The 23,913-nt window shown below is 61.2% G+C and overlaps 1 protein-coding gene across 1 annotated transcript in view; it reads left to right on the forward strand.

Annotated features, from left to right (window-relative positions):
• The window catches only part of LOC125930496 (SCO-spondin-like), a 56,687-nt gene that overhangs the window by 19,649 nt on the left and 13,125 nt on the right, over window positions 1–23,913 (forward strand). Inside the window, 38 exon segments of the mRNA XM_049642313.1 lie at window positions 120–174; window positions 979–1,083; window positions 1,398–1,601; window positions 1,848–1,957; window positions 2,846–2,999; window positions 3,080–3,306; window positions 4,588–4,666; window positions 6,088–6,264; window positions 6,564–6,707; window positions 7,566–7,736; window positions 7,821–7,985; window positions 8,714–8,893; window positions 9,012–9,134; window positions 9,305–9,434; window positions 9,540–9,665; window positions 9,842–9,933; window positions 10,819–10,992; window positions 11,263–11,427; window positions 12,063–12,196; window positions 12,198–12,316; window positions 13,265–13,311; window positions 13,485–13,655; window positions 13,976–14,107; window positions 14,335–14,480; window positions 15,831–15,925; window positions 16,635–16,687; window positions 16,846–17,343; window positions 17,449–17,528; window positions 18,718–18,887; window positions 19,428–19,474; window positions 19,591–19,782; window positions 19,873–20,043; window positions 20,305–20,505; window positions 20,814–20,910; window positions 21,019–21,218; window positions 21,564–21,730; window positions 22,883–23,043; window positions 23,234–23,466. Of these exon segments, the coding sequence (XP_049498270.1) occupies window positions 120–174; window positions 979–1,083; window positions 1,398–1,601; window positions 1,848–1,957; window positions 2,846–2,999; window positions 3,080–3,306; window positions 4,588–4,666; window positions 6,088–6,264; window positions 6,564–6,707; window positions 7,566–7,736; window positions 7,821–7,985; window positions 8,714–8,893; window positions 9,012–9,134; window positions 9,305–9,434; window positions 9,540–9,665; window positions 9,842–9,933; window positions 10,819–10,992; window positions 11,263–11,427; window positions 12,063–12,196; window positions 12,198–12,316; window positions 13,265–13,311; window positions 13,485–13,655; window positions 13,976–14,107; window positions 14,335–14,480; window positions 15,831–15,925; window positions 16,635–16,687; window positions 16,846–17,343; window positions 17,449–17,528; window positions 18,718–18,887; window positions 19,428–19,474; window positions 19,591–19,782; window positions 19,873–20,043; window positions 20,305–20,505; window positions 20,814–20,910; window positions 21,019–21,218; window positions 21,564–21,730; window positions 22,883–23,043; window positions 23,234–23,466 (5,695 nt within the window).

Below are 23,913 nucleotides of genomic sequence, written 5' to 3' on the forward strand. Positions count from 1 at the left end.
GGGCGGGGCAGTGGGAGGGGCATTGTGTAGCGGCCAGGGTTTCCAGCGGCCCGATAGGCTGGGTCGGAGGTTGGCAGGTGGCCGGCTCAGCTTGTCCAGCCTGACTCTTGTGTCCGCAGGACTGGGTCCTGGTGGAGGGAATGGGAGACTCGTGTTGCCACTGTGCCCTCCCTGGTGGTGAGTGGGTCTGGGGAATGGCAGGGAGGAGGATGGTGAGGGCTCAGAGGGAGCCCCAGGTGGCAGCATTGAGCGGGGTGGGGGGGAGGAGGGGGGATCCGTGGCTACCCCAGCCCCGGCTGGAGGGAGCCTGAGTCCTGGATACTGGGGAAGGAAGGGGCCCTCTGGGTGGAAGGGCTTGTCTCTGTCCTCCTGAGATCAGGTCTCTTCTGTCTTTTTTGGGCTAGAATTCTGCCTCCTCGTCGAGGGTGCTTTCTTTTCTCTGGTTCAGCTGGGTCAGATCTGGTTCCTGGCCTTTCTCCTAAGAGGAACCAAGACAGAGTTCAACTTTTTCAAGAGTATTTTTGCTTGGAAACTGAGTTATAAACGAAACAGAAAAACACAAAGGCTTGAAAGTGAATGCGTTTATGGGTCTAGATTCCTGCTCCTAAAAGTGCACCTACAGGCTGCTGAGGTTACAGGAGGGCCAGCACTCACAGTTGTACGGATTGTTCACTGTGCAAGTTGGCAAGTGGGAGCTAGACTCCAGCCCACAGGGGTGCTTCCATCCAGAGATACCCTTTTCTAGTGCTCAGAAAGGTCTTCTATTTCTAAATATTCAGTGGAAGTGAAAACCCCCAGTTCATGCCAAGGGAAGGAGAACAGGCCTTTCCCAGCTGGGAGGTTGTTCTGGGGGCTCCTGGAAAGTCCTGAGGGAGAAAGTGCTGCAAGAGGTGGGGAGAGGCCTGGGTGTGGGGCTTGGGGCTAGTGTGAGCCTATCTGCAGGTCTCTCCCTCTTGAACCTTGAGTCTCCCCACACAGGTGAGAACCAGACGATCCTCGCCATGGCCACTCCTGCCCCTTCTCCAGCCTTCAGTCCCCAGATCGGACCCCGTCTGGTCACCTACGTTCTGCCTCCACCTGGAGGTGAGGGCCACATGCGGTTGTAGGTCAGAGAGGAATTACCACCCAGGGTTTGCCCAGCCTAAAAGAGGAGGCAGGAACGCTGCAGTTTATCCCTGCCTTCCATGGGGAGGATGGTTAGCCTAAGGATCTGGAAGTCATCCTGGCTTAGGTTGCCTGTTTGACTCTGCTCTCTCTGGACCACCCTTCCAGCCCAAGTCGAGGTCAACCATGGGGCCCTTTGCATCCCTCAGCCCCCCTTGTGACTTCCTATGTCCCTGGCAGGCACCCGCCACCCTCTTCCCTTGCACTCCAGCCCCTCTCTCTTCTGCACCCAGACCCCTGCTATTCTCTGCTGGGCCTGGCCGGACTTCCCAAGGAAAACCTGCAGCTGGAGCTCCCCACCGAGGCTGCCCTCTTGGGGGCTCCCACCAGGGGGCCTGGCTATCGGGGCGGGAGCACAATCGAGAACACTCGCACTCAGCGGCACACTCTGCCCCCCTACCTGCAGCTGGACCTGATGCTGCCCAGGAACCTCACTGGTCAGTGCGGTGGGGGCGGGGCAGGAGGGACTGGCGGTGATGGGGGGCGGGGCTGGGGGACGGGGCGGTGATGGGGGCGGGGCTGGGGCTGGGCGGTGATGGGGGGCAGGGCTGGGGGGGACCGGGGCGGTGATGGGGCGGGGCTTGGGATGGGGTAGTAATGGGAGGCGGGGGCTGGGGTTCACTCTCTCAGCTCTGACCCCCTCCTCCCCCTCGCCCCCTCCCTCCCCCCGGCCCACGCTCTAGGCATCATAGTGCAGGAGACTGGGTCCTTGGCCTTGCTGCAGTTCAGCACTGATGGTCTACACTGGCACAACTATAGTGACATCCTGCCTGGCATCCTGCCCCCAGCCAAGGTACTGCCACTCGAGCCTCCTGGGCCAGTGACCCACATGCCTCTTTGCGAATCCCACCGTCTTTGTCCCCAAGGGCCTTCCAGTGTCCCCGAAGAACATTCTTATATTGGAGGCTCGTTGAACACCTGTCATTAGCAGGGCGTCAGGAGCTATCCAAGTGGCTCTGGCGTGGGGCAGGTGTGCAAAGCTCTGTGGAGGGAGGGGAGTCAGGGGACATCAAGTTCACTGAGGATTTCAGAGGCCATGTCAAGAGCAGCTGGGACCCAGCCCTGCCCTGGGGGTTTACATCCTCCCCAGGGAGACAAGCCTCACGAAGCAGGAGGGATCAGTCTACACCATGTGTTCACTCTTAATTCTTTTTTTTAAGGTTTCCCCCCCCCCCAATTTTTAATTTTATTTCTTATTTGAGAGAGAGAGAGAGCACATGCATGTGTGCAGAGGGGTAGGGAGGGAGGGGCAGAGGGAGAGAGAGAGAGAGAAAGAGAGAGAGAGAGAGAGAGGGAGAATCTTAAGCAGGTTCCACACTTAGCGAGGAGCCTGATGAAGGGCTTGATCCCATGACCCTGGGATCGTGACCCTGAGTCAAAATCAAGAGTCTGCCACTCAACCAGCTGAGCCATCCAGGTGCTCCTTCCCTCTTGATTCTTACGGGGCACTAGCCAGGCCCTGGGGACTCACCAGCAGGCACAACCTGGCCCCTGCCCTCAGGGCACCAGGACCAGAACCCACAGCCTTGAGGGACCCTGGTGATTAATGCCAGGAGAGCATGCTTTTCATGCCTTGACGGCTGGGGGACTCGGATTGGGCGGGGGCACTCAGCAGGGTCGGGTGGCAGTCCGGAGAAAAGGCAGGTTCGGGTCTGGTGAACGGTCACCCCTGTTCTTGCAGCTTTTCCTTAAGAACCTGGATGAAGTGGCCCCCACAGTGTGGATGTTTGGCCAGATGGTGCAGACTCAGCATGTCCGGGTGTGGCCCCGTGTCCCCCACAGTGACACCAACCACAGCACCTCCCCGTGGGTGGAGCTGCTGGGCTGTGAGCCAGGTATGGGCGGGGCTGGCAGTGGGATCGGCGGGAGTGGGAAGAGGGGCGGACAGGAGCCCTCAGCCCTCCCCTCCCACCAGCGTCCCCGCTGGTGGCGCCCCTGTGCCCAGGGGCTGGGCACCGCTGTGCCAGCGGTGAGTGTGCCCCAAGGGGAGGCCCGTGTGATGGCGTGAAGGACTGTGAAGATGGCTCTGATGAAGAGGGCTGTGTGCCCCTGCCCGCGGGCACTGGCAGGTATGGGTGCCCAGCTCAGCCTTGGAGGGGTCAGCCACGGGAGAGATGTCCTGCACTATTTCCCTGGCCTTGCGTGCTGTGTTGGTGCAGCTGGGTGCCTTTGGAGGCCCCTTCCCACCACGGGATTCTAGGATCCTCTGCCATTTTCCTAGAGTCTGGAGGTCACTGGTTCTCAAAATGTGGCCCCTGGACCAGCAGCAGCAGCAGCATCACCTGGCAGTTGTTAGCAATGCAGATTCTCAGGCCCGAGCTCCGCCGGGCTGAGCCGGACACTCGAGGGTGGGGCCCAGAAATCTGTTTTACAAGCCCTGCAGGGGGGTTAATACGTTGAAAACCACTGGGATAATGTCTCCTTTGTCTAGTCTTAGTGGGCGTGCCCTTTTGGAGTGCCCCAGCCCTGCCCTGCCCTGCCCTGGGCCCACCCTGGGAGCGCTGACACCCCTGCCTGGGTGGTGGCTCTGAAGCTGGGAGAACCCCTGGAGTCCCTTGGTTATTTTTCTTCCCAGAGTCCGGTCCACAGCCGGGACCCCAACTCTCTCCTCCACCCTGCCCGGACAGCTGTTCCCCCAGCCCAGCAAGGTGAGTGGAGAGCTGTAGGCCCAGCAGGTGGGGTGTGGGGCATGGGGAACCTTGGTCCCAGGGCCTCAGCAGCCACGTTCCCTCGCCCTGCACTCTCCCTCTCTTCGCACCTTCAGCCAGCGCTGCCTCCCCACGTGTCCCTGGTCTGCTCTCGCAGTCCGCTTCAGCCCGTGAGCCTTCCGGGGGCCAGCCCGGTGCTGGACTGGGGGCTGGAGGTCAGAGGGGCAGAGAAGCACAGGGCAGGTGCCTGGCCTGGAGGAGTTTGGGAGACAGGAGAGGCCTTCACCCCCAGGTGGCAAAGTTATGCCCACAGGGCTGGAAACAGGGCATCAGACACTCAGAGGTGGGAAAAGCCTTACTTGTCCCCAGGGTCCCCAGAGGCTTCCTGGAAGAGGCTTGAAGGATGGGGCATCTGAGACAGTGGGGTCTGCAATGTGGAGATGAAAGGTGGACACTCTCCCTCTGGAGAACAGCCTGGTCAGGGACCCAAGGGGAGAGCGACCATAGTGCTGAAGCCCATATGTGTGGATACTGGGGGGAAGATGGGGTTTGGGGGGGCAAGAGCAGAAGCAGAATCCTAGGTGGGTCAGCGAGAATAGCCCCTGGGTGTCAGCCCGGAGGTGTTGTAGGGAAGTAAGTCTCCACCCCCCAGCTGTGCCCTGTGCTGCAGGGACAGGGGAGGGGCCATGGGACATAGGTGCATCCCAAAGGCAATGAGAGCTAGGTCCCTATTCTCAGGTGGAACTGCCCTCGGGGCCCTGCGCTGTATGGGCAGCTGACCCCTCTCCCTCTGCAGGGTCTGGCAGATGCAGAACACTGGCGTCCCTGGCGAGGGTCATCTGTACCCCCCACAGGTATGTACCCAAACTCTAAGCCCCATCCCCAGCCCCCCACCCTGCCCACCCCTTCAGGGCGAGGGCTATTACATCTCGGCATTCAGTCTCCTGACACCTGACATCCCTAAGTGGAGCAGGATTGCTTCTAGAAGGAATACTTGGTCACCGTGGAGGACACCTTGGCTAAATCCTGCCCCTGCCCACCCTCCCGGACTGTAGGGTTGGATCCCCCAGACTGGTTCCCAGGGCTGAGCGTGTGCCCTGAAGTATGGTTGCCTTCTCCAGACCCCTGGCCAGGACAGGGGCTCCCTGGGGCTACGGGGTGCTGTCTGGCCCTGCCTGTGCCCCCTCTGTTCACCTATGGATGCAGCCACGTACCCCTTTCTGAAGGGTTTGCTGGCCACGCATGTCTCTAAGTGGGCACAGGGAACATGGGGTCACCAAGTTAGCATGTTCCTAAACTGGACAAGGAAGGGGCTCCCTGAGGGTCATATACCAGCCTCCCTGGTATATGGACAAGGACAAGGACAAGGAAGGGGCTCTCTGAGGGTCATGTACCAGCCTCCCTGGTATATGGACAAGGACAAGGACAAGGAAGGGGCTCCCTGAGGGTCATGTACCAGTCTCCCTGGTATATGGACAAGGACAAGGACAAGGAAGGGGCTCCCTGAGGGTCATGTACTAGCCTCCCTGTGGCTGCCTGACTTTTCACCTGCACGTTAGCCTGAGGAGAGCTGTCTTCAGAGCAAGGCCGGAAATGGGCGGGGCTGTCAGCTGGCTGTGGCTTGGCTCTGACCTCCTCTTTTGGGAGATGTTGGCTTGCCTCACCACCTCCCTGGGCTCTGTTTTTCCATCTGTAAGAATAAGAGGTCTAAGTTCGACCCCTTCCCGTGAGTTCCAGCGAAAGTCATCCAGGAGCCCGGCTGGCCCGTCCTTCTGTGTTTTTTGTGAAAAGCAGACGAAGCAACTTGTACCATCGCTTGAATCCGCAAGATGCAGGCTATGTGATGAATTCTAACGTCACGCTGAGTCTGGTTCTCGAAAACCGGCTGTGTCATAACGTTAATCCTTTGTTGGGCAATGAGAATCTCGAACCCCCTTTTTGCTGTAGCTGCCAGGAGGTCATCGGGTGCAGACTTGAATGTCTCATTGTGCTGTCGGTTCCTCTTGGAAGCTGCCGTGTGTGGCTTCTTGAGAGTAGGGTACAAATCTCAGCTTGACACTAAGCGCTTTTGTGCTTTCATTTAAAACCCTCTTGTGCTCCTTGGACTACCAAGTTCCACCTCATTTGTGGTCTGAAGTCCCTCAAAAGGTGTGGTGTGGTCTGTGCTCAACCCTGCACCACCCAAAGCCTGGATACCCCTTTGGAGAACCCATTTCTGCTTCATCTCACGGAAGGGGAGCTGGAGGGCCTCACCTCTCTCCTTCTGCACCCACAGGGAAGGGGCCAGTGACCCAGGTCCCAGACTCCGAGGCTCCTCGCTTGAGTCCTCGGGAATCTGTGCAGACCATGACCACCCCTCCCACCTCCCAGCCTGAGGCCAAGGCCCTGAGACCAGGAACGACAGCCATGACAGAGCTCCCCCTGCACCCCATGAGTCCAGTGGCCCCTGCTGGTAAGATTCTACCTTCTTCTGCCTGCTAAACCTATGCATCTGAACAACTCCCCGTCGGAGAAACAGGCCCCTGGAGGTTAGCCGCTTTGCCCAAGATCCCACAGTGTAAGGTCAGAGTTTTGGTAGGATCAGGCCTAGGACCAAGTCTCCTGATGCAGTTCAGTGTTCTTCCATTATCCCAAGAGAGGCGGGAAGTGGGGGCACACACACCAGATGTCAGGAGGAAGGAGACTGGGGGCTGAGGAAGGGGGGATGTGGTGGGCAGGTGTCCAGTCAGCTGGCCGCGATGGTGCCCACAGGCCAGAGTGTCGCCCCGCCGCCCTTCCCACCTGTGCAGTGTAGCCCAGGCCAGGTGCCCTGTGAGGTGCTGGGCTGCGTGGAGCGGGAGCAGCTGTGTGATGGGAGGGAGGACTGTCTGGACGGCTCCGATGAGAGGCGCTGTGGTGAGTAGGGGACCCTGCAGGGCTCCCCGGAGGGTTTGAAGTCATGTGGGTAGCAGTGACCAGAGGGCTTTAGGTTTGGAGAAGTCTCTGCCCCCTATTCCTGGCTCATATGGGAAGGAACTGTGAGGGGCTAGGGGTAGCAGAGAGTGAAAAGAGCCTGAGTGGGTAAAAACAGCTAGGAATGTGTGTGTCTTTGGGGATGGTGACGAGGGCAAATGCAGTAGGTCTTAGGTCATGGCTTGTTTCATAAACCCTGTCTGATTTTTGAGGAGACTCATCTAACCATCTATCTATCCATCCATCCATATATGCATACATCCACCCACCCATCCATCTACCTACCCACCCATCCATCCATTCATCCATCCACTTATCCATCCATCTATCCATCCACCCACCCATCCATCTACCTACCCACCCACCCATCCATCTACCTACCCACCCACCCATCTATCCACCCACCCATATATCCATCCATCCATCCATCCAAAGTAGATCACTATGCTCAAAGCCTACTCTCTCAATCAGGGAAGGGCCACCCCAGGGAGCATGCATTCAGGAAGAGGTTACCCCAGGGAAGGAACTGTTGTTCTAGACAGCTTGATGTCTTTCTAGACCCCCCATGAGCCATTAACAAGCAAAGAGGCTGGGTGAGAGCCTGTGCAGACCAGAGCCCATGATCTCCCCCTCACATGTAGACAGAAGGCTGTACTGAGCGTGGGAAGCTTCAGGAGGAAGGAGGGGCAGGATCTGTGGTTGACAAGTGTGTTCTGCTTTTGGCCCGAGGTTGAAGGGGCTCAGTGTATCACCCAGTCAGGAATCACTTATGTGGCTCCCTTCCCCTCACCTTGCTGGCAGCGAGTGCCGCGCCCTTCCCGGTGCCCGCCACGGCCCTGCCTGGGCTGCCGGCCTCGAAAGCCCTCTGCTCCCCAAGCCAGCTGAGCTGCGATAGCGGTGAGTGCCTGCCGGCCGAGCGACGCTGTGACCTGCGGCCTGACTGCCAGGACGGCTCTGACGAGGACGGCTGTGGTACGGACCTGGCCAGGGGACACCTCTGAGGGCCCCGCTCCTGCACGAGCCCCCTCTGAGTCCTGCGCACCCATCCCCTTGCAGTGGACTGTGGGCTGGCGCCCTGGTCTGGCTGGAGCAGCTGCAGCCGCAGCTGTGGGCTGGGCCTCGCCTTCCAGCGCCGGGACCTGCTGCGGCCTCCCCTGCCTGGGGGCACCTGCCCGTCCGATAGGCTCCGCAGCCAGCCCTGCTTCGTGCAGGCCTGCCCAGGTGACTGGCACCCAGGCCTCCTCAGGACCCCGCCCCCCCTGCCCCCGGAAGGGACACCTGGGGTGGATTCCTATCCGAGATCCACCTGGGGGAGTGCCCTTGCGCTCTTGGGGACCCCGGTGTCTGGGCTCCTCTCCACGACTCTAGGGGGACAGCCCCTTCTGAAGTCACAGCCTCGTACCTCCAAAGGGCTTAGGAGGAAGGCTGCCCCTGGCCTTGCCCTTTTTCCTGCCTGAGTGGCCCTGGATGGGTTCCTACCCTCCTCTAGTGTGGGGACTGGATGGGTAAAGTTGTTTCCACTTCAGAGTGAGGGTGTTCCCAGGCTGTGCCTGAGGCCTCATAGCCCTTGTGTTCTGTAGGTGCGAGGGAGTAGTCCCGACCTTGCCTCTGCTCCAGAGAGGGGTTTCCCACACCTGGTCTCCTAACCTGGTTTTTTCTGCTGCCACCAGGAGGAGCCCCGCTCCAGTCTCCCCACTGCCCCAGCCCTTTTCCAGGGACCAGAGCCTTCATCCTGGGAGGCACCTAGAGATCTTTGCTCAAGTCCCTCCACCAAGGGGAGGTTTCCTGGGACAGGAGAAGAGCCTGTTGAGTCCCCGTGGTGCTGCCCTAGGCCACCTAGCTGGCCACCACGCAGGCCCCTTCTCTACCCTGCCACCTTGCTTTCTCCAGTGCGGTCTGAGTCTCCTTGGGCTCACCTGGTCCGCCTCCATCCTTTCTTCCCCCCACAGTGGCTGGGGTGTGGGCTGTGTGGGAGGCCTGGGGGCCCTGCAGCGTCTCCTGTGGGGGTGGCCACCGAAGTCGGAGGAGGAGCTGCGTGGATCCTCCGCCCAAGAATGGTGGTGCTCCCTGCCCTGGGGCCTCCCAAGAGCGGGCACCCTGCGGCTTGCAGCCCTGCACGGGTGACACAGGTGAGGGAGCAGGGCTGGGCAGGGGCATCCAGGGATGGAGCCCTGTGGGGGTGGGGCTGTTAGGGAAGGTCACCGGGCCTCCTGCTACCCGCCCCACCTAGTGTCCCTCTCCCACCAGACTGTGGGCTGGGCCGTGTTCACATCAGTGCTGAGCTGTGCCAGAAGGGGCTGGTGCCACCATGTCCACCGTCCTGCTTGGATCCTGAGGCCAACAGAACCTGCAGTGGACGCTGTCTGGAAGGTGAGGCACACCCAGCAGTCAGGGTGCGGCAGACAGAGCCCTCGGGAGGAGGATACTCACCAGCCTTTGGTCTCCAGCCTCCCTGCCCCTCTCACCAGCCTTCGGTCTCCAGCCTCCCCGCCCCAATGCCCCCCTGCGTGGGGCTGAGTGCCCTCCTGCCTCCACCCCAGGATGCCGCTGCCCCCCTGGGCTTCTCCTCCATGATGGCCGCTGCCTGCCCCTCTCTGAGTGCCCTTGCCTGGTGGGCGAAGAGTTGAAGCAGCCGGGGGTGCCCTTCCTCCTGGACAACTGCAGCCGCTGGTGAGGATGTCTTCTGTGGCAGGGAGTGCCTGGGTCAGGGGACCAGCCCCTCTCCACCCCCCCCCTTCCCAGTCCTGACCTCCTCGGCCTCTCCCTCCCCTGCAGTGTGTGCGAGAAAGGGGCCCTGGTGTGCGAGCCCGGGGGCTGCCCTGTGTCCTGTGGCTGGTCAGCTTGGTCCTCCTGGGGTCCCTGTGACCGCTCCTGTGGCTCTGGAGTGCGAACTCGGTTCAGGTGTGCAGGACGGAGCCATTGTGGCGGGGGGAGGGGGCAGGGAGAGGAATATGGGAGAAGGAAGGGAAGGGGTGCTGGAGGGTGGAGAAGGTGACAGTTGGAGAACAGGTGACCGGGAAGACAGGAATGAGGGCAGGCAGAGGAGAGCGGGTGCCCAGGCTGCCTATCCCCCCCAGGTCCCCTTCCAACCCTCCGGCTGCTTCTGGGGGTGCCCCGTGTGAAGGCAACAGGCAGGAGCTGCAGGCCTGCCACGTGGAATGCGGGACAGGTAGGTCAGGAGCCCGGATGGGGGCCTGCTACTCACCCCCCAACCCTCATGCCTGCCTTCCTCCTCCCAATTCCCACCCTGGGGACAGGGCATGACCGATTGGGCCGCTGGCCACCCACATGGAGTCAGTGCGGCCTTCTGGTCCAGGAGGCAGCCCCAGAAGGGCCCATGATGCATGGGGCTTTGTCGGGGACAAGACAGAGGGTGGGGCCCAGGCGGCACCCCCCTCCCACATGCCCAGCACAGGCTGGTCTTGGGGGGCCGGGGTGTCCTGAGAGCAGGAGAGAGCTTCACTGGTCCTGCTGGCCGAGTGAGTGAGGGTGGGGCGGGCAATCAGGAGCACACAGATGCCAGATGAGGGAGCCCAGGCTGTTTCCCTCTTTCGTGGCCCAGGGTGTCCTCAGGCAGAGCAGGTGACGGCAGAGGTCTCTGCAGGCAGATGGGACAGAGGCGAGAATAGGAGTTGGGGGTGCGAGCATGGGTCTGTGGGGTCTGGGCCAGGCTCTCATAGCAGAGGAGGGAAGGAAGGGGAAGGAATGGCTGCTGGTGCACCGACAGGTGTCTTTGGCGACTGGGGTTTCTAACATGGAAGAGAAATGAAGGATAGGCGTTTAGAAGACTCTGGATGAGTTGATCTGGGGGAAAATGTGAGGGTGGGTGGTGGACATGAGGTGCCAGCCGAGCCCACAGGTAGAGTGTGGCCTGAGCTGGAGCTTGGCTGAACAGGAGCTGTGCTTCGAGAGAGAGGCCTGGGCCTGGAGGTTGGGGGGGGGGGGGGGTCCTACCTTCCACTTTCGAGGGGCAGAGGCTTCTCAGACCTGACCCGGTCTCCCTCCCAGCTCTGCCAGGAACCCTGTGCAGAAGGCCTGTCCTTTTCTCCTCCAGAGACGCTGGGCTGGACGCTCTGGGAGCCCTGGTCCTCCTGCTCCAGGAGCTGCCTTACCCTTGGAGGAGACCCTGGGTGGCGCAGTCGTTCCCGGCTCTGCCCCAGCCCCGGGGACACCTCCTGCCCAGGAGAGGCCACCCAGGAGGAGCCCTGCAGCCCCCCTGTGTGCCCAGGTGTGCCCCCTCTGTCCCTGGAGTGGCCTGGGCACTAGGGTGGGATGAGGAGCAAGGCAGAAGAATGACCCCTTGGGCACCTGGGGCAGGGAGGCTAGAGCAAACCTATTGTCCCGAAGAATCTCCTCCACCCCCAGCCTGTGATTCACAGGGTGGGCCGGGCCTGAAGGGACCTTTGGGACAGTCCTGGAGGTGTGGCCCTCCTGCACCCCACCCCCTACCCGCACCTTTGCCGGTGTCCGTGATGACGAACTTGGCTCTTCCTGACAGCGCAAAGCATCTGGGGTCTGTGGGCTCCCTGGTCCACCTGCTCAGCCCCCTGTGATGGGGGCATCCAGATTCGTGGGCGCAACTGCTCCGGCTCCACCCCTGGGGAGCCCGAGTGCCAGGGACCTCACAGCCAGACCAGGGACTGCAACACGCAGCCCTGCACAGGTGCCAACCTCCCCCTAACCCTTGCCGTTCTCTACCCAGCCACGTCCAGCCAGCCCCCCGGGGATTTTGACCTCTCTCCACCCCACCTTCTCACATCACTGACCTCTGGCTCCAGGTCAGGCCATACCCTGAGCTAAGAGACTCCCGGATTTCCTGTGTCTCCCTCCTCTGGCTCCCATACCCTGGGGACCGGGCACTGGTCCCCAGTCTTTGCTCCTCCCTGCCCAAGGTCTCCTTCCCAGGCATGTGGCCGAGGAGGTCAGACTGGCCTCTGGGCAGAACCACTCACTGCAGGAATTTCGAGAAGCAGGGCCAGCCCTTCTTTAGAAGCCCTTGGCCCCATTCTCCCTGTCCTTTCTCCTTTGAGCCCCCACTCCTGGCCCAGGTGGCTTCTGTCTTCCTGCTCTATTTCCAAGGATATTTGTATTAAAGTCAGGCAAAGCTATGAATCTTTACTGGCAACCTTTCAGACACTGGAGCGAGCCTGCAAGGGAGGGGGAGTGGGAGGGGTTTCCCGTGGCTCCTCAGTCCTGCTCCCCGACCACGACCACCGGCATGTAGCTTCCCCTTGACCCCTCCATCCCCTGGCCCTTTCCTCCTGCCCATGCTGAGACCCTCTCTGTCTGCCCATCCAGCCCAGTGCCCAGGGGACATGGTGTTCCGTTCGGCGGAGCAGTGCCGCCAGGACGGGGGCCCCTGCCCTCAGCTGTGCCTGGCTCAGGACCCTGGGGTGGAGTGTACCAGCTTCTGTGCCCCCGGCTGCGCCTGCCCCCCCTGGCCTTTTCCTGCACAATGCCAGCTGCTTGCCCCGCAGTCGGTGCCCCTGCCAGCTGCACGGGCAGCTCTATGCACCGGGAGCAGTGGCTCGGCTGGACTCCTGCAATAACTGGTAAGCTGCCAGCCTGGAGTGGGGGATGGGGGGGGGAAGGGAGGCGAAGGTGGGGGAGGTGATTTGTGAAGGAAGCAGGGGCTGGAGAGGGTCTTCTACCCTCCCTTTCAGTCACCCCTGTTTCTCTTTCCTGGATGTTGAGATCCACTGGGTTTCTGCTCAAACACCTTGAAGCCCCCAACACTCCCAAGCTGACACCAGGCCCTGCTGGCGGGGACATGTGACCCCGCCCCGCCCCCACCCCCACCCCCGCCCCACCCTGCCTTGTGCTTCTCTCATTTTTCTTTCCTTTTCTTACATTTCATTTCATTTTCTCTGTTCTTCTTGTTCCTCTTCCCTTTTCTTCCCTATCCCCTGTCCATCCCCCGACCCCCCTGCTACAGTCCCCTTTGTGCTTCCTCTCCCCCACCTCTTTCTCTCTTTTACTTTTTCCCTCTTCGATTCTTTTTCTGGGACTTTCACATATTGGATGGGGGGGCAACTTGAACACGTTTGTTGGAGAAAAGCAAAAGGAGAGAAAAGCACACTGTTCTTTCCAAGAGGCTCACACTGGGGTGTACTCTTTCGAAATGGCTCCTACCTGGCCCCGTAGAGCTGCTCAAAGTCCTTTCCAAACTGTGTGATAAATACAAACGGAAAGGAAAGCACGTAAAGGTGACTCCTGGATAAAAGTGTGGGACAGAGGACAGCACAGTGCCTGGGGCATCAGGGAGCCCACGGAGGGTGGAGCTAGGCCGAAGGGCCTGGATGAGAATCCTCAGTCACCTCATGAAGCTCGAGGGGGCCACGGGGCTTTACTTTCTAGACCCTTCTGCGAGTTTCACTTCTGTGCCTTGAACTTCTGTGCCCGGCCTCGGTGGTGTGCCGGCCGTGTCCCCCTGGGGGCAGGTACACAGAGCTCCAAGGGGCGGGGCCTGACGGTGGCCATGATGGGTCCTCTCTCTGCAGCACCTGTATCTCCGGTGAGATGGTGTGCACCTCAGAGCCCTGCCCAGGTACCCCGATGCCCAGGAATCAGCAGTGGTGGGTCCTCAGGGACCACAGGGGATGCTGGCCTCTTTAGATCAACTCCTGGGGATGTCGATGGTGCCCCAGGGAAGTTGGGGACCAGGGATGACCTGACCTGGCTTCACACCCGCTGTGCCCCTCCCTGTACCCACCCTGGCAGTGGCCTGTGGTTGGAGCCCCTGGACCCCCTGGAGTCTCTGCAGCCACAGCTGCAACGTGGGCATTTGGCGGCGCTTCCGGGCGGGCACCGCACCCCCAGCTGCCTTCGGGGGTGCTGCGTGCCAGGGCCCCAATATGGAGGCCGAATTCTGCAGCCTGCGGCCGTGTCGGGGTGAGAGCTGGGACTGAGGTCCTCAGAATCCCCCAAAGAAGAGCCAGGAAACACTCCACTCACTCCCCCCTCCAGACCCCAAGAGCGGTACAAGGGCCTAGTGTAAAAGATGCCAGGAGGATGTCCCCAGAGAGCCCTGAGAGTCATTCCCTAAGAGGGGTCCTCCGTGGAGGCCAGCCCTGCTCCAGGCCAGGGAGGAGTGAGGTCTCCTGAGATGGGTTGTGATCCTGTAGGTTCGAGAAGGAAGGGGTCTGGGTGGAGGAGAGGGCTGTGGTGGGTGTGGGAGGTAGGGCCCGCAGTGACCTGGGCTGCCACTCCAGGTCCTCGTGGGGAGTGGGGCCCCTGGTCTCCGTGCTCCGTGCCCTGCGGCGGTGGCTACCGGAACCGCACCCGAGGCAGTGGCCCGCACAGCCTTGTGGACTTCTCCACCTGTGGTCTGCAGCCCTGTGCAGGTGAGGGCTGTCCCCACCTCCTCCACTGCTCCCGTACCCCCAGTAGTCATCCCCCCCAACCCAGGGCCCTGTCAGCCCCTCCCTGTCACCCCAAGAACCCCTCTCCCTGAGCTGCCATGCAGCCTGTGACCTCCCTGGCCACATCTAGAGCCGATGCCTCTCCTGGGTTAGGAGCCCGGGAAAGAGTTTACTGTGCCTGGGCTGGTTATCAATTTCTGTGACCCCAGGGCCGGTGCCTGGCGTGTGTCCCGGGGGCCAGCGGTGGCTGGACTGTGCCCAGGGCCCTGCCTCGTGTGCAGAGCTCAGTGTCCTGCAAGGGGCTGACCAGACCTGCCACCCTGGCTGTTACTGTCCACCTGGGACGTTCCTGCTGGTGAGTGTCTTCCCTGACCTGACCTCCCAGCAACCTGGGCAGGGGAGAACCAAGGGTATGGGGCTTGAGAGTTGAGGAAAAAGCACTGAACTCAGGGGTCATGGCTCAGCTCTGCCAGCAGCCAGCAGGTGACCCTGGGTGAGACACGGTCATGCTTCCCTGGACCTCTCTTTTCCCATTTGTGAAATGGTGATAGGTCTACGAGGTCTTTGTGATTCATGCCTCCTTGAGTGCTCTGTTGTCTTATGTTATCATTAGTCATTTATTGAGCACCTGTTGCATGCTTAGTCTTGCGATGGGGGCTCCACCATGGGGAGAAAGTAAAGTCCGCCCTCATGAAGCCTCTGGTCTGGGGAAACCAGGCCCAGAGTGCCTAGAATGGAGGTAGAACCATCCTTACACAGGAAGTGAGCTTTGCATACTGTGGAGCTCAAAATGCAGACTGGCGGAGACTGGGTCAGTGACAGCGGGCTTCCCGGAGGAGGTGATCCTGATTTGACTGTCAGAGATTGCAGGGGGTGGAGAGCTGGAGGCGGCACTGCTGTTGGAAGGCAGGGAAGTGAGGCGGGCGCAGTGGAATTTGGACAGAAGCTTGTGGGGTGGTGGGGAGGGTTTACAGGGATAAATTGCCGGAATGTGGGGTGTGGTTAAGGGGCCAGAGTCCAGCGGGGTCTGAGTTCAAATCAGACTCTTCTTCTAGCAGCCCTGTGACCTTAGGATGCGTGCTCCCGTGCCTCCGTTTCTTCATTTGTCAAGTTGGGGTAATAATGTGTCTGTTCATCAGGGTCTCTGAAATGGTGAAAGGGCCTCCCAGGGCCTGGCCCACACCTCACTACATTTGACTTTGAATCGTGTACTGATGGGTGGCAGTTTTGGTTTTTTTGTTTGTTTTTGTTTTTGTTTTTAATTTGAAGCATTAGCAACTTTTGTCCAAACTTCCTGTATGCATAATTTCCAAACTTCCTGTATGCATGATTTCATCGGTTTTAATTTTTTTGATGAAAACGTAGAGTTGTTGTTTTTTTTTTTAAAAAACATCGTTGCTATACGGATCACGTGTTTCGTATTTTGTTAGCTGATTTCATGGGCATTTGACAGTTGGGTCTCATGTCCTGCAATTGGAGATGGTCTTTTTCCTCCCAGAGATTGGGGGGGGGGGTCCATGCCCCTCCCCCACGGCTCCTGTAACTGCTGGCGCGGGTTTTCCACAGGGTGGTGACAGAGGTGTTTGTGGAAGGAGGCTGGGTGGCATTGGAGGATGGGAGCCTGAGGGGTGCTGGGTTCTGACTGCGGGGAGCGGGCCGGGCCAGACCCACCTGGAATCCAGAAGATGATGGTTTTTGATTCCAGAACAACGTGTGTGTGCCCTCCCAGGACTGCCCCTGTGCCCATGGGGGGCGCCTTTATCCCCCGGGCAGCGTGGTGCTTCGTCCGTGTGAGAACTGGTAAGACCCCCACCCCACCCGATGGTCCCGTGACCCGGGGGCACCCTGCTGTCCCTCCTCAGTGCTGGGGATGATGGCCTCCAGTGGGCCATCCCCCTGGGCCCACAGGCACAGCCGGTCAGCAACAACCTTTCTCTTCCCATCCGTCTCCATCTGCTGAGGCTGCAACAACCACACAGCAGACCCGGGGCTTGTCTTCTGACAGTTCAGGAAACTAGAAATCTAAGAGCAAGGAGTCAGCAGGGTGGTTCCTCCTGAGGGCCGGGAGGGAGAATCCATTCCAGAACCTTCTCTTCTGTGGTGGCTGGCGAGCCTTGGCGTCCCTTGGCTTGTAGCTGCCTTCCTGCAACCTGCTCAGGTCGTGATCTCATGGTTCATGGGTTCAAGCCCCGTGCTGGGCTCTGGGCTGACAGCTGGGAGCCTGGAGCCTGCTTTGGATTCTGTGTCTCCCTCTCTCTTTGCCCCTCCCCTGCTCATGCTCTGTCTCTCAAAAATAAATGAACATAAATAAATAAACAAGTAAATAAATAAAGACACCAGTCATATTGGACCGTAGTGCCCTCACTGTGACTTGCTCATCTCTATAAAGACATCGTTTCCAAATCAGGTCACATTCTGAATACTGGGGGTTAGGGCTTCAACGTGTGAATTTGGGGGAATACATTTCAGCCTGTGACAGAGCCTCCGAACTTCTGCTGTTTTCTTCCAGCTCCTGTGTTTCTGGGCTCATCACCAACTGCACCTCCTGGCCCTGTGAGGAGGGTGAGGAAGGGGCCTCGCACCTGACTGTGCCCCCTGCTTGCTCCCCACCAGGGGCAGAGTCGGGGGAAGGGAGAAGGGGTGCTCTGCCCAGGCCAGTGCCTCCAGCCTGTGCTCACTTCATCTTCTCTCTCTCGGCCTTTCCCTCGTCTGTACCCCAGGTCAGCCCGCGTGGTCCCCCTGGACCCCGTGGAGTGAGTGCTCGGCCTCCTGTGGCCCTGCCCGACGCCATCGGCACCGTTTCTGCACCAGGCCCCCCACCGCGGAACCATCCATCCTGGGGCTGCCGTCCCCACTGACCTTGCCTACACCTCTTTGCCCAGGCTCCGATGCTGAGGAAGAGCCCTGCCTCCTGGCAGCATGTGACCGTGAGTCCTGCGGTGCCAGGATGGTGCCCTCCATGCCCTGTGGATACCTGCTGCCTTGCGCCAGCTGGCCCCCAGCCTTGGCCGGCCCCTCCCCCAGCTGCCCTTTTGCTGTCATCCCAGGAGCTGGGGGCTGGGGTCCTTGGGGGCCCTGGTCCAGCTGTAGCCGGAGCTGTGGGGGGGGCCTGCGGAGCCGGATGCGAGCCTGTGACCAGCCCCCACCCCAGGGCCTGGGGGATTACTGCGAGGGGCCTCGGGCCCAGGGAGAGGCTTGCCAGGCCCTGCCATGCCCAGGTACCTGCCAGGAACGGGGCACAGGGGTCAGGGAACACTATGGAGAGATGGGCTGGGGTGGGAGGCACCCACATGGCTCTCAACCCACCCTGTCCCCTTCCCCAGTGACCAACTGCACCACCATTCAAGGGGCTGAGTACAGCCCCTGTGGCCCTCCCTGTCCTCGCTCCTGTGACGATCTCGTGGTGAGTCTGGCTCCCTCGGAATGCCTGCCTGACCTCTGGCCCCAAGCGTCACTTTGGAGGAGGGCAGGGTGCGGCTTTGGGTCATGACCTCTTTGGGCCTGGCACTGGTGAGGAGGGATGGGGTCAGTGCCCATCAGACTGGCTCCCCTTTGTTCCAGAGACCGTCTCAGGAGTGAACCTCACCCAGCAGCCCATCAAGCCTTTCTCAATTTAAACATTTTATTACAAAGATTCCATAAACACAGAGGGAGGGGAGATCATTCCATTACATCATCTCAAACACCGTGAGCCTTTTGGCGCATACACCCTGATTCTGAGTGTACATGTGCTTGTGTGTGAGCCTTCATGGAATGCCTGTCCAGGACCATGGAGAGGGACAGAGGCAGGCGCAGACAGGGTCTCTGACCCACGGAGGCTGCAGCAGTGTGGCGCGGAAGCTGGCCTGAATCAAGGATGCCGAAGGGACAGCCTTGGGGCCCTGTGCAGGGCCCTGTCTGAGAGGGTCAGGCAGGAGCTGCACAGGGTGAGCAGGGAGGAAGGAGGACAAGTGCCTGGCTCCCAGCTTCCCCAGGGGACCCCACCTCCTTCCCAAATGACCCCTCCCCCCCCCACCCCCCGCCCCACGCCACCTTTCCATTGCCCTGCTCCCTGCGTTCTGAGAGATGCCTCGGTTCCCAGGCACTAACCAGGTCCCCCATGGAACCCTCCACAAGATTCACATTTGGAGGACACTCCCACCCAGGGAAGCCCTTCGTGGGCTCTCCTCACCTGGGGAGGGGACACGATCGAAAGTGTTTTATTTTATATATAAAAATTTTTTTAATGTTTATTTTTGAGAGAGGAAGAGAGAGAGGGCAAGCAGGGAAGGGGCGGGGGATGGGGGGCGTGGGGGACAGAGGATCCGAAGCAGGATCCAGGTTCTGTGCTGGCAGCAGAGAGCCCGATGCAGGGCTCGAACCCACGAACTGTGAGATCGTGACCTGAGCCGAAGTCGGACGCTTAACTGACTGAGCCCCCCAGGCGCCCCAGAAACCGTGTTTAGAACATGATGACGACTGCGAACTGGAGAACCACACCTTCTGCCTCTGCACACCCCTCAGCCCCCTCCTTTGCCTCATCTTTCCCCTCCCTGCCCCTTCAGCACTGTTTTCTGCTGACCAGACCCCCCCCCCCACTTGTTGCTCCCCAGCACTGCGTGTGGCACTGCCAGCCCGGCTGTTACTGCCCTCCAGGCCAGGTGCTGAGTGCCGACGGGGACTTCTGCGTGCAGCCCAGCCACTGTGGCTGCCTGGACCTGCTGAGCGGGGAGCGGCACCGCCCAGGAGCTCGGCTGCTGAGGCCTGATGGCTGCAACTACTGGTGAGGCGGCCATGTGGGCAGAAAGCAGGTGCAAGGCTGAGGGTGGGGTGCGCCTGAGCTCTCCCGGGTCTCAGCTGCTCTAGGTTAGACTCCCACAATCCCCGAGGAGATGCGGGCAGGCACTCTGAAACTCTGGTCTGACGGGTGGGGAGACCGAGGCAGCCAGCTCTGTGCATCTGCTCTCTGGAAGACGTGGAAGGCTGGGTGTGTGCTCTGAGGGGAGGGCGGGGTGATAGGTATGATGTTCCTCCTCGCTGGCCGGCCCCCGTTAGCCGCACACTGCCTGTGGTCACACCCCAGTAGGACACACTGGTCAGCGACTTGCAGGGAGCCCGCAGGACACCCGAGAGGTCCCTGAATGGGACAGGGAGAAGGGTCTAGATGCTCTGGAGAATGGCAAAGGGGCATCCGAGAGCCTGAAGGGAAAGGAGGGCGTAGCGGTGAGGGGAAGGGAAGAGGCAGCCTAGGAGGGGTGCATGTGGAGAGCACAGGCAGGGCTGAGCTGCTGTCCCCCTTCCTGTGCCTGCATGCCCTGCCCAGCACCTGTTCAGAGGGGAGGCTGAGCTGCACAGACCTGCCTTGCCCAGGTACGTATGTCCCAGCTCAGGGGGAGGTGAGGAGAAGCGGCCAGGGTCACAGCGAGGGCTGGGACTGGGGAAGGGATGTCTGTGCCCCAGTGCCCTTCCATTGTCCCCTGCCGCAGTGCATGGTGGCTGGTGCCCATGGTCGGAGTGGACGGCGTGCTCCCAGCCCTGCAGGGGCCAGACGAGGACCCGCTCCAGGGCATGCGCTTGCCCCGCCCCTCAGCACGGGGGCACCCCGTGTCCCGGGGAAGCAGGGGAGGCAGGGGCCCAGCATCAGAAGGAGACCTGCCCCAGCTCGCCCGAGTGCCCAGGTGAGATGCCCCCACTTGTCTGCTCAAATCTCAATAGGCCGGGCACCTCCTAGGCCTCCTAGGGCAGTTGATGCTGTCTTCCCGGCACAGTGGACGGAGCCTGGAGCCCATGGGGACTGTGGTCTTCCTGTGACGCGTGCCTGGGGCAGTCCCATCGGAGCCGGGTGTGTATCTGGCCCCCCACCCCTGAGGGAGGCAGGCCCTGCCCTGGGGGCCACAGGCAGAGTCGCCCCTGCCAGGACAATTCCACAAAATGCACAGGTAAGGGCTTCTGTAGAGGTCGGGGAGGGTCCCTTGGAAGGCTTGGGAGACACGGGCTCTGGCCTTTGTCCCCAGTATACGCGTGCATGTCACTTTCTTTGAGAGGCAGCATTTAGATCCCTCACCTTGTGGTCCTGGGACAAGGTGGAAAGTCAGGCGGCTGGGGGTGGTGAGGCAGGAGGGCTTTCCCCCTGAGTCCTGGGATCCTGCAGGATGGGCCCCTGCTCAGCGTCTGCCCTCTCTGCTTCCTTCCCGCCACAGAGTGTGGGGGTGGCCAGGGTCTTCTCCCCTGTGGGCGGCCCTGTCCCCGCTCCTGTCAGGACCTGTCTCCCGGGAGTGCGTGCCAGCCGGGCTCGACGGGCTGCCAGCCCAGCTGCGGGTGCCCCCCTGGCCGGCTGTTCCAGGACGGCCTCTGTGTGCCTCCTGCCCTCTGCCGCTGCCAGTACCAGCCTGGAGCCATGGGTCAGTGCTTCCCTCCGTGTTCTCCCCATTTCTCCCGAGCACCGCGGTGCCCGCCGGCCTGGCCTCTGCCTGTCTGGCTCCGGAGCCCAGCCTGGGCTGCAGGATGTTGCTCCAGGCGTTAGTGTCTCATGCATCCCCCCACATCCCTGCTCCAGGCTGGGGCTTCCACCTCCCAGGCCCAGGATCTGGGGCACCCGTGGGGTGTAGGCTGATAGGGAGGGAGGTAGAAGGCAGTGGGATAGGAGGAAGGGTTGAGGGTGCGGGGCCCGCTGAGCTGTCTGGGGTCCCACCCCGACCCGTGCCCTCAGGGATCCCCGAGAACCAGAGCCGGTCAGCAGGCTCTGGGCTCAGCTCCTGGGAGAGCCTGGAACCCGGAGAGATGGTGACCGGGCCCTGTGACAACTGGTGAGTCAAGAGGAGCCGGGAGGGGGTGGGCTGCAGAGCCGGGCAGTGGGGGCTCTTGTGGGAGTTGGCCAGGGTGCTGTCTTCTGAAGCCCCCTCCCTTGTCCCCAGCACCTGTATGGAGGGCGTCCTGCAGTGCCAGGAGGTGCCCGGCTGCCCTGGGCCTGGGGTGTGGGGCTCCTGGGGCCCCTGGGAGGACTGCAGTGTTTCTTGCGGGGGAGGGGAGCAGCTCCGCTCCCGGAGGTGCGCCCGGCCCCCCTGCCCTGGGCCTGCCCGCCAGAGCCGCACCTGCCGCACCCAGGTCTGCAGAGGTGAGCCCCGGCCGGGGTCTGCCCTTGACGGGTTCCCATGTTGGCCTCTGATGCTGACTCATAGGTGCCTTTGACCTCTTCCGTCCCATCCCCCTACACTGCCCTTTCCCGGGGCCAGTGATGGGCATGTGGAGGAGGAAGTAGCCAGATTCAGGGAGGGGAGCCTGTGGGAGGGTGTGACATTGGCCCTGAGGGGCACAACCCAGGGAAGGTATTGTCTGCACAACTGGGGAGCTGTGGGAAGGTGGGTACTGGGGTGAGTAAGCAGGCCGCGGGGTGAGCACGGAAGTAGCCATTGAGGGCAGTGCAGGCCAGAGCTGGGCACTGACACGAGTGTTGTCCCAGAGGCCGGCTGCCCGGCTGGACGTTTGTACCGGGAATGCCGGCCCGGCGAGGGGTGTCCCTTCTCCTGTGCCCACGTCACTCGCCAGGTGGGGTGCTTCTCCACCGGCTGTGAAGAAGGCTGCCACTGCCCCGAAGGCACCTTCCAGCACCACCTGTCCTGTGTCCAGGTCAGAACCCACTCAGCCAGGAGCCCAAGACCCTCCCCTCCCTTCCCCTCCCCTGCCTTTCCTCCCCCTCCCCTGCCTTTCCTCCCCCTCCCCTACCTTTCCTCCCCCTCCCCTGCAGCTGCTCACCTCTGCAGACTCTGTGGCCTCTGGACAGCTCCCTGCTTCCTCACGTGACCCCAGGCAAGCAAGGTCCTGTGAGACTGTGTGAGTCAGGCAGGGGCCGAGCTCCCAGAGCAGATAGCTGAGGCCGTGCAGGCTCTGGATGTCGCTGGGTCCCTGGAGTGGGGAGCTTGTCTGGACTCCTGCTCTTCAGCAGCCGCTGTTCCTGGCTCTCAACTCCAGCACGGAGACACCCAGGACTGAGGTGTGGCCAGGTGCCCCCTCTGGCTTCTTGCCGCCCAGCAGCTGGCAGCCAAGGGCAGTGGCTCCCCATGCCATGCAGGCTGGGACAGGCAATCGTGGGTCCTCACGGTCCCCCTTTCCCTGCCAGACGCCTGTGGGGAAGCATACCCAACCTCCACTCTGCCTGGCCCCAGACTCCTCATCTCCCACTGTGGGGTCTGGACAGCAGGCCAGTGTCAGCTCTGCTCTGCCAAGCTCTATGGGCACATGGGGATTTCCTTCCCAGTCTTTAATCCTACCTAATCGTGAAGCCGGCGTCCAGGGGCTTCCCCCGGCCAGAGTTCCAGCCATACTCAGAAAGGCCTGAGCAGCCACCTGGTCCCATTTGCTTGACTTAGAGCTGATGACACTGAGGGGGCCCCAGGGAGGGAAAGGGACACACTGAGTCATGCAGTTATTGGCAAAGCTAGGGATCAGGCGTCTGATTCCTGGCTGAGGCCCTTTCCGCCTGAGTGCTCCCTCCAAGTCCTGCCCCCTGGGGGCCTCCTCTGGTCCTGCCTGTGTCCCAGCTGAGATCTGTATGCAGGAAAGCTCCTGGCCGTTACAGGTCTAGCTCAGAGGCCACTAGGCTCTCAGGTTCACACCCCTGACTCAGGGAAATGGCTCCCCTTGCTCCAGGGAATGCTCTTCTGGTGCCCAGAGCCCCCCTGAAACCTCACATGTCCTCCCCCCACCCCCTCGCCCAAGGAGGTGCAGAGGGCTGGCACCTGACCTGTGCAATTGCCTTTTCTCCTCCCTCCCACCCGCCAGGAGTGCCCCTGTGTGCTGACCGCCTTGCTGCTGCAGGAGCTGGGGGCTGCCGGCACTGACCCGGGGGCTCACTCACCCATTTTGGGAGAGGGCGGTCAGCCCCTTGGGCCTGGAGATGAGCTGGGCTCAGGCCAGACCCTCCGTACAGGCTGTAGCAACTGGTGAGGGGGACGGTGAGAGTGGGGGAGAGATTTGGAGTCAAGGGAGGGGGAGGCATTGGCTGCCCTGGCCCTGCCTGGCCTGGGTAACCTTGGCTGTGTCTCCTGTTCTTTGGGATGGAGACGCTTGTCAACACCCCTTTCTCTCAGGGTCTATCCTGCCCAGCCCCTCACCCCCATGCTGTTTCCCCAGCTCTTGTGTGCATGGGAGGCTGTCTTGTTCAGTGGGCAACTGCTCTAAGGCCGCTGATGGCTTCAGTCCCTGGGGGCCATGGGGCCCGTGTTCCCGCTCCTGTGGTGGGCTGGGCACCCGCACCCGCAGCCGCCAGTGTGTGCAGGCCTCACTCGCCCCGGGCAGCCAGGGCTGCCGAGGGACCCGCCAGGAGCTCAAGTACTGCCCCAGCCCAGACTGCCCAGGTGAGGGAAGTGGGAAGGGAGAGTCTGGCCAAATACACCTCAGCCCTTCCGTTGTCCTTTCCTGTCTCTGCCCATCCGAGTTGCTGTCTCTGGATCTCTCTTCCTTGCCTGCTAGCTCTATGTGTTTTTTCGATTCCGGTGTAACAACGTTTCTGGAGCTCTTGCCAAATGCACCACGCTGTGTGTGTTAGGGGGATAGTGAGGACTCTGACCTTGGAATCCAGGGGCTCAGATAACCCATTTCAGCATGTGGTGAGCCCTGTAGGAGGGCGCACATGCTATGGAAGATTGGGGAGGTTGAGAATTCTCCTGGAGGGTCGGTGTAGGAGGGCTTCCTGGGGAGGCAGCATGTGGGGTTTGAGGAGGGAGAGGACCTTGACAATCATTGGAGGGGAAGGAATGCCAGGTAGCAGGAGCGGCTTGAGCCAAGGCCTTGCTGCTATGAGGAAGTACTGT

The sequence above is a fragment of the Panthera uncia genome, chromosome A2, assembly GCF_023721935.1.
Source record: "Panthera uncia isolate 11264 chromosome A2, Puncia_PCG_1.0, whole genome shotgun sequence".
NCBI classification, from domain to species: Eukaryota; Metazoa; Chordata; class Mammalia; order Carnivora; family Felidae; genus Panthera; species Panthera uncia.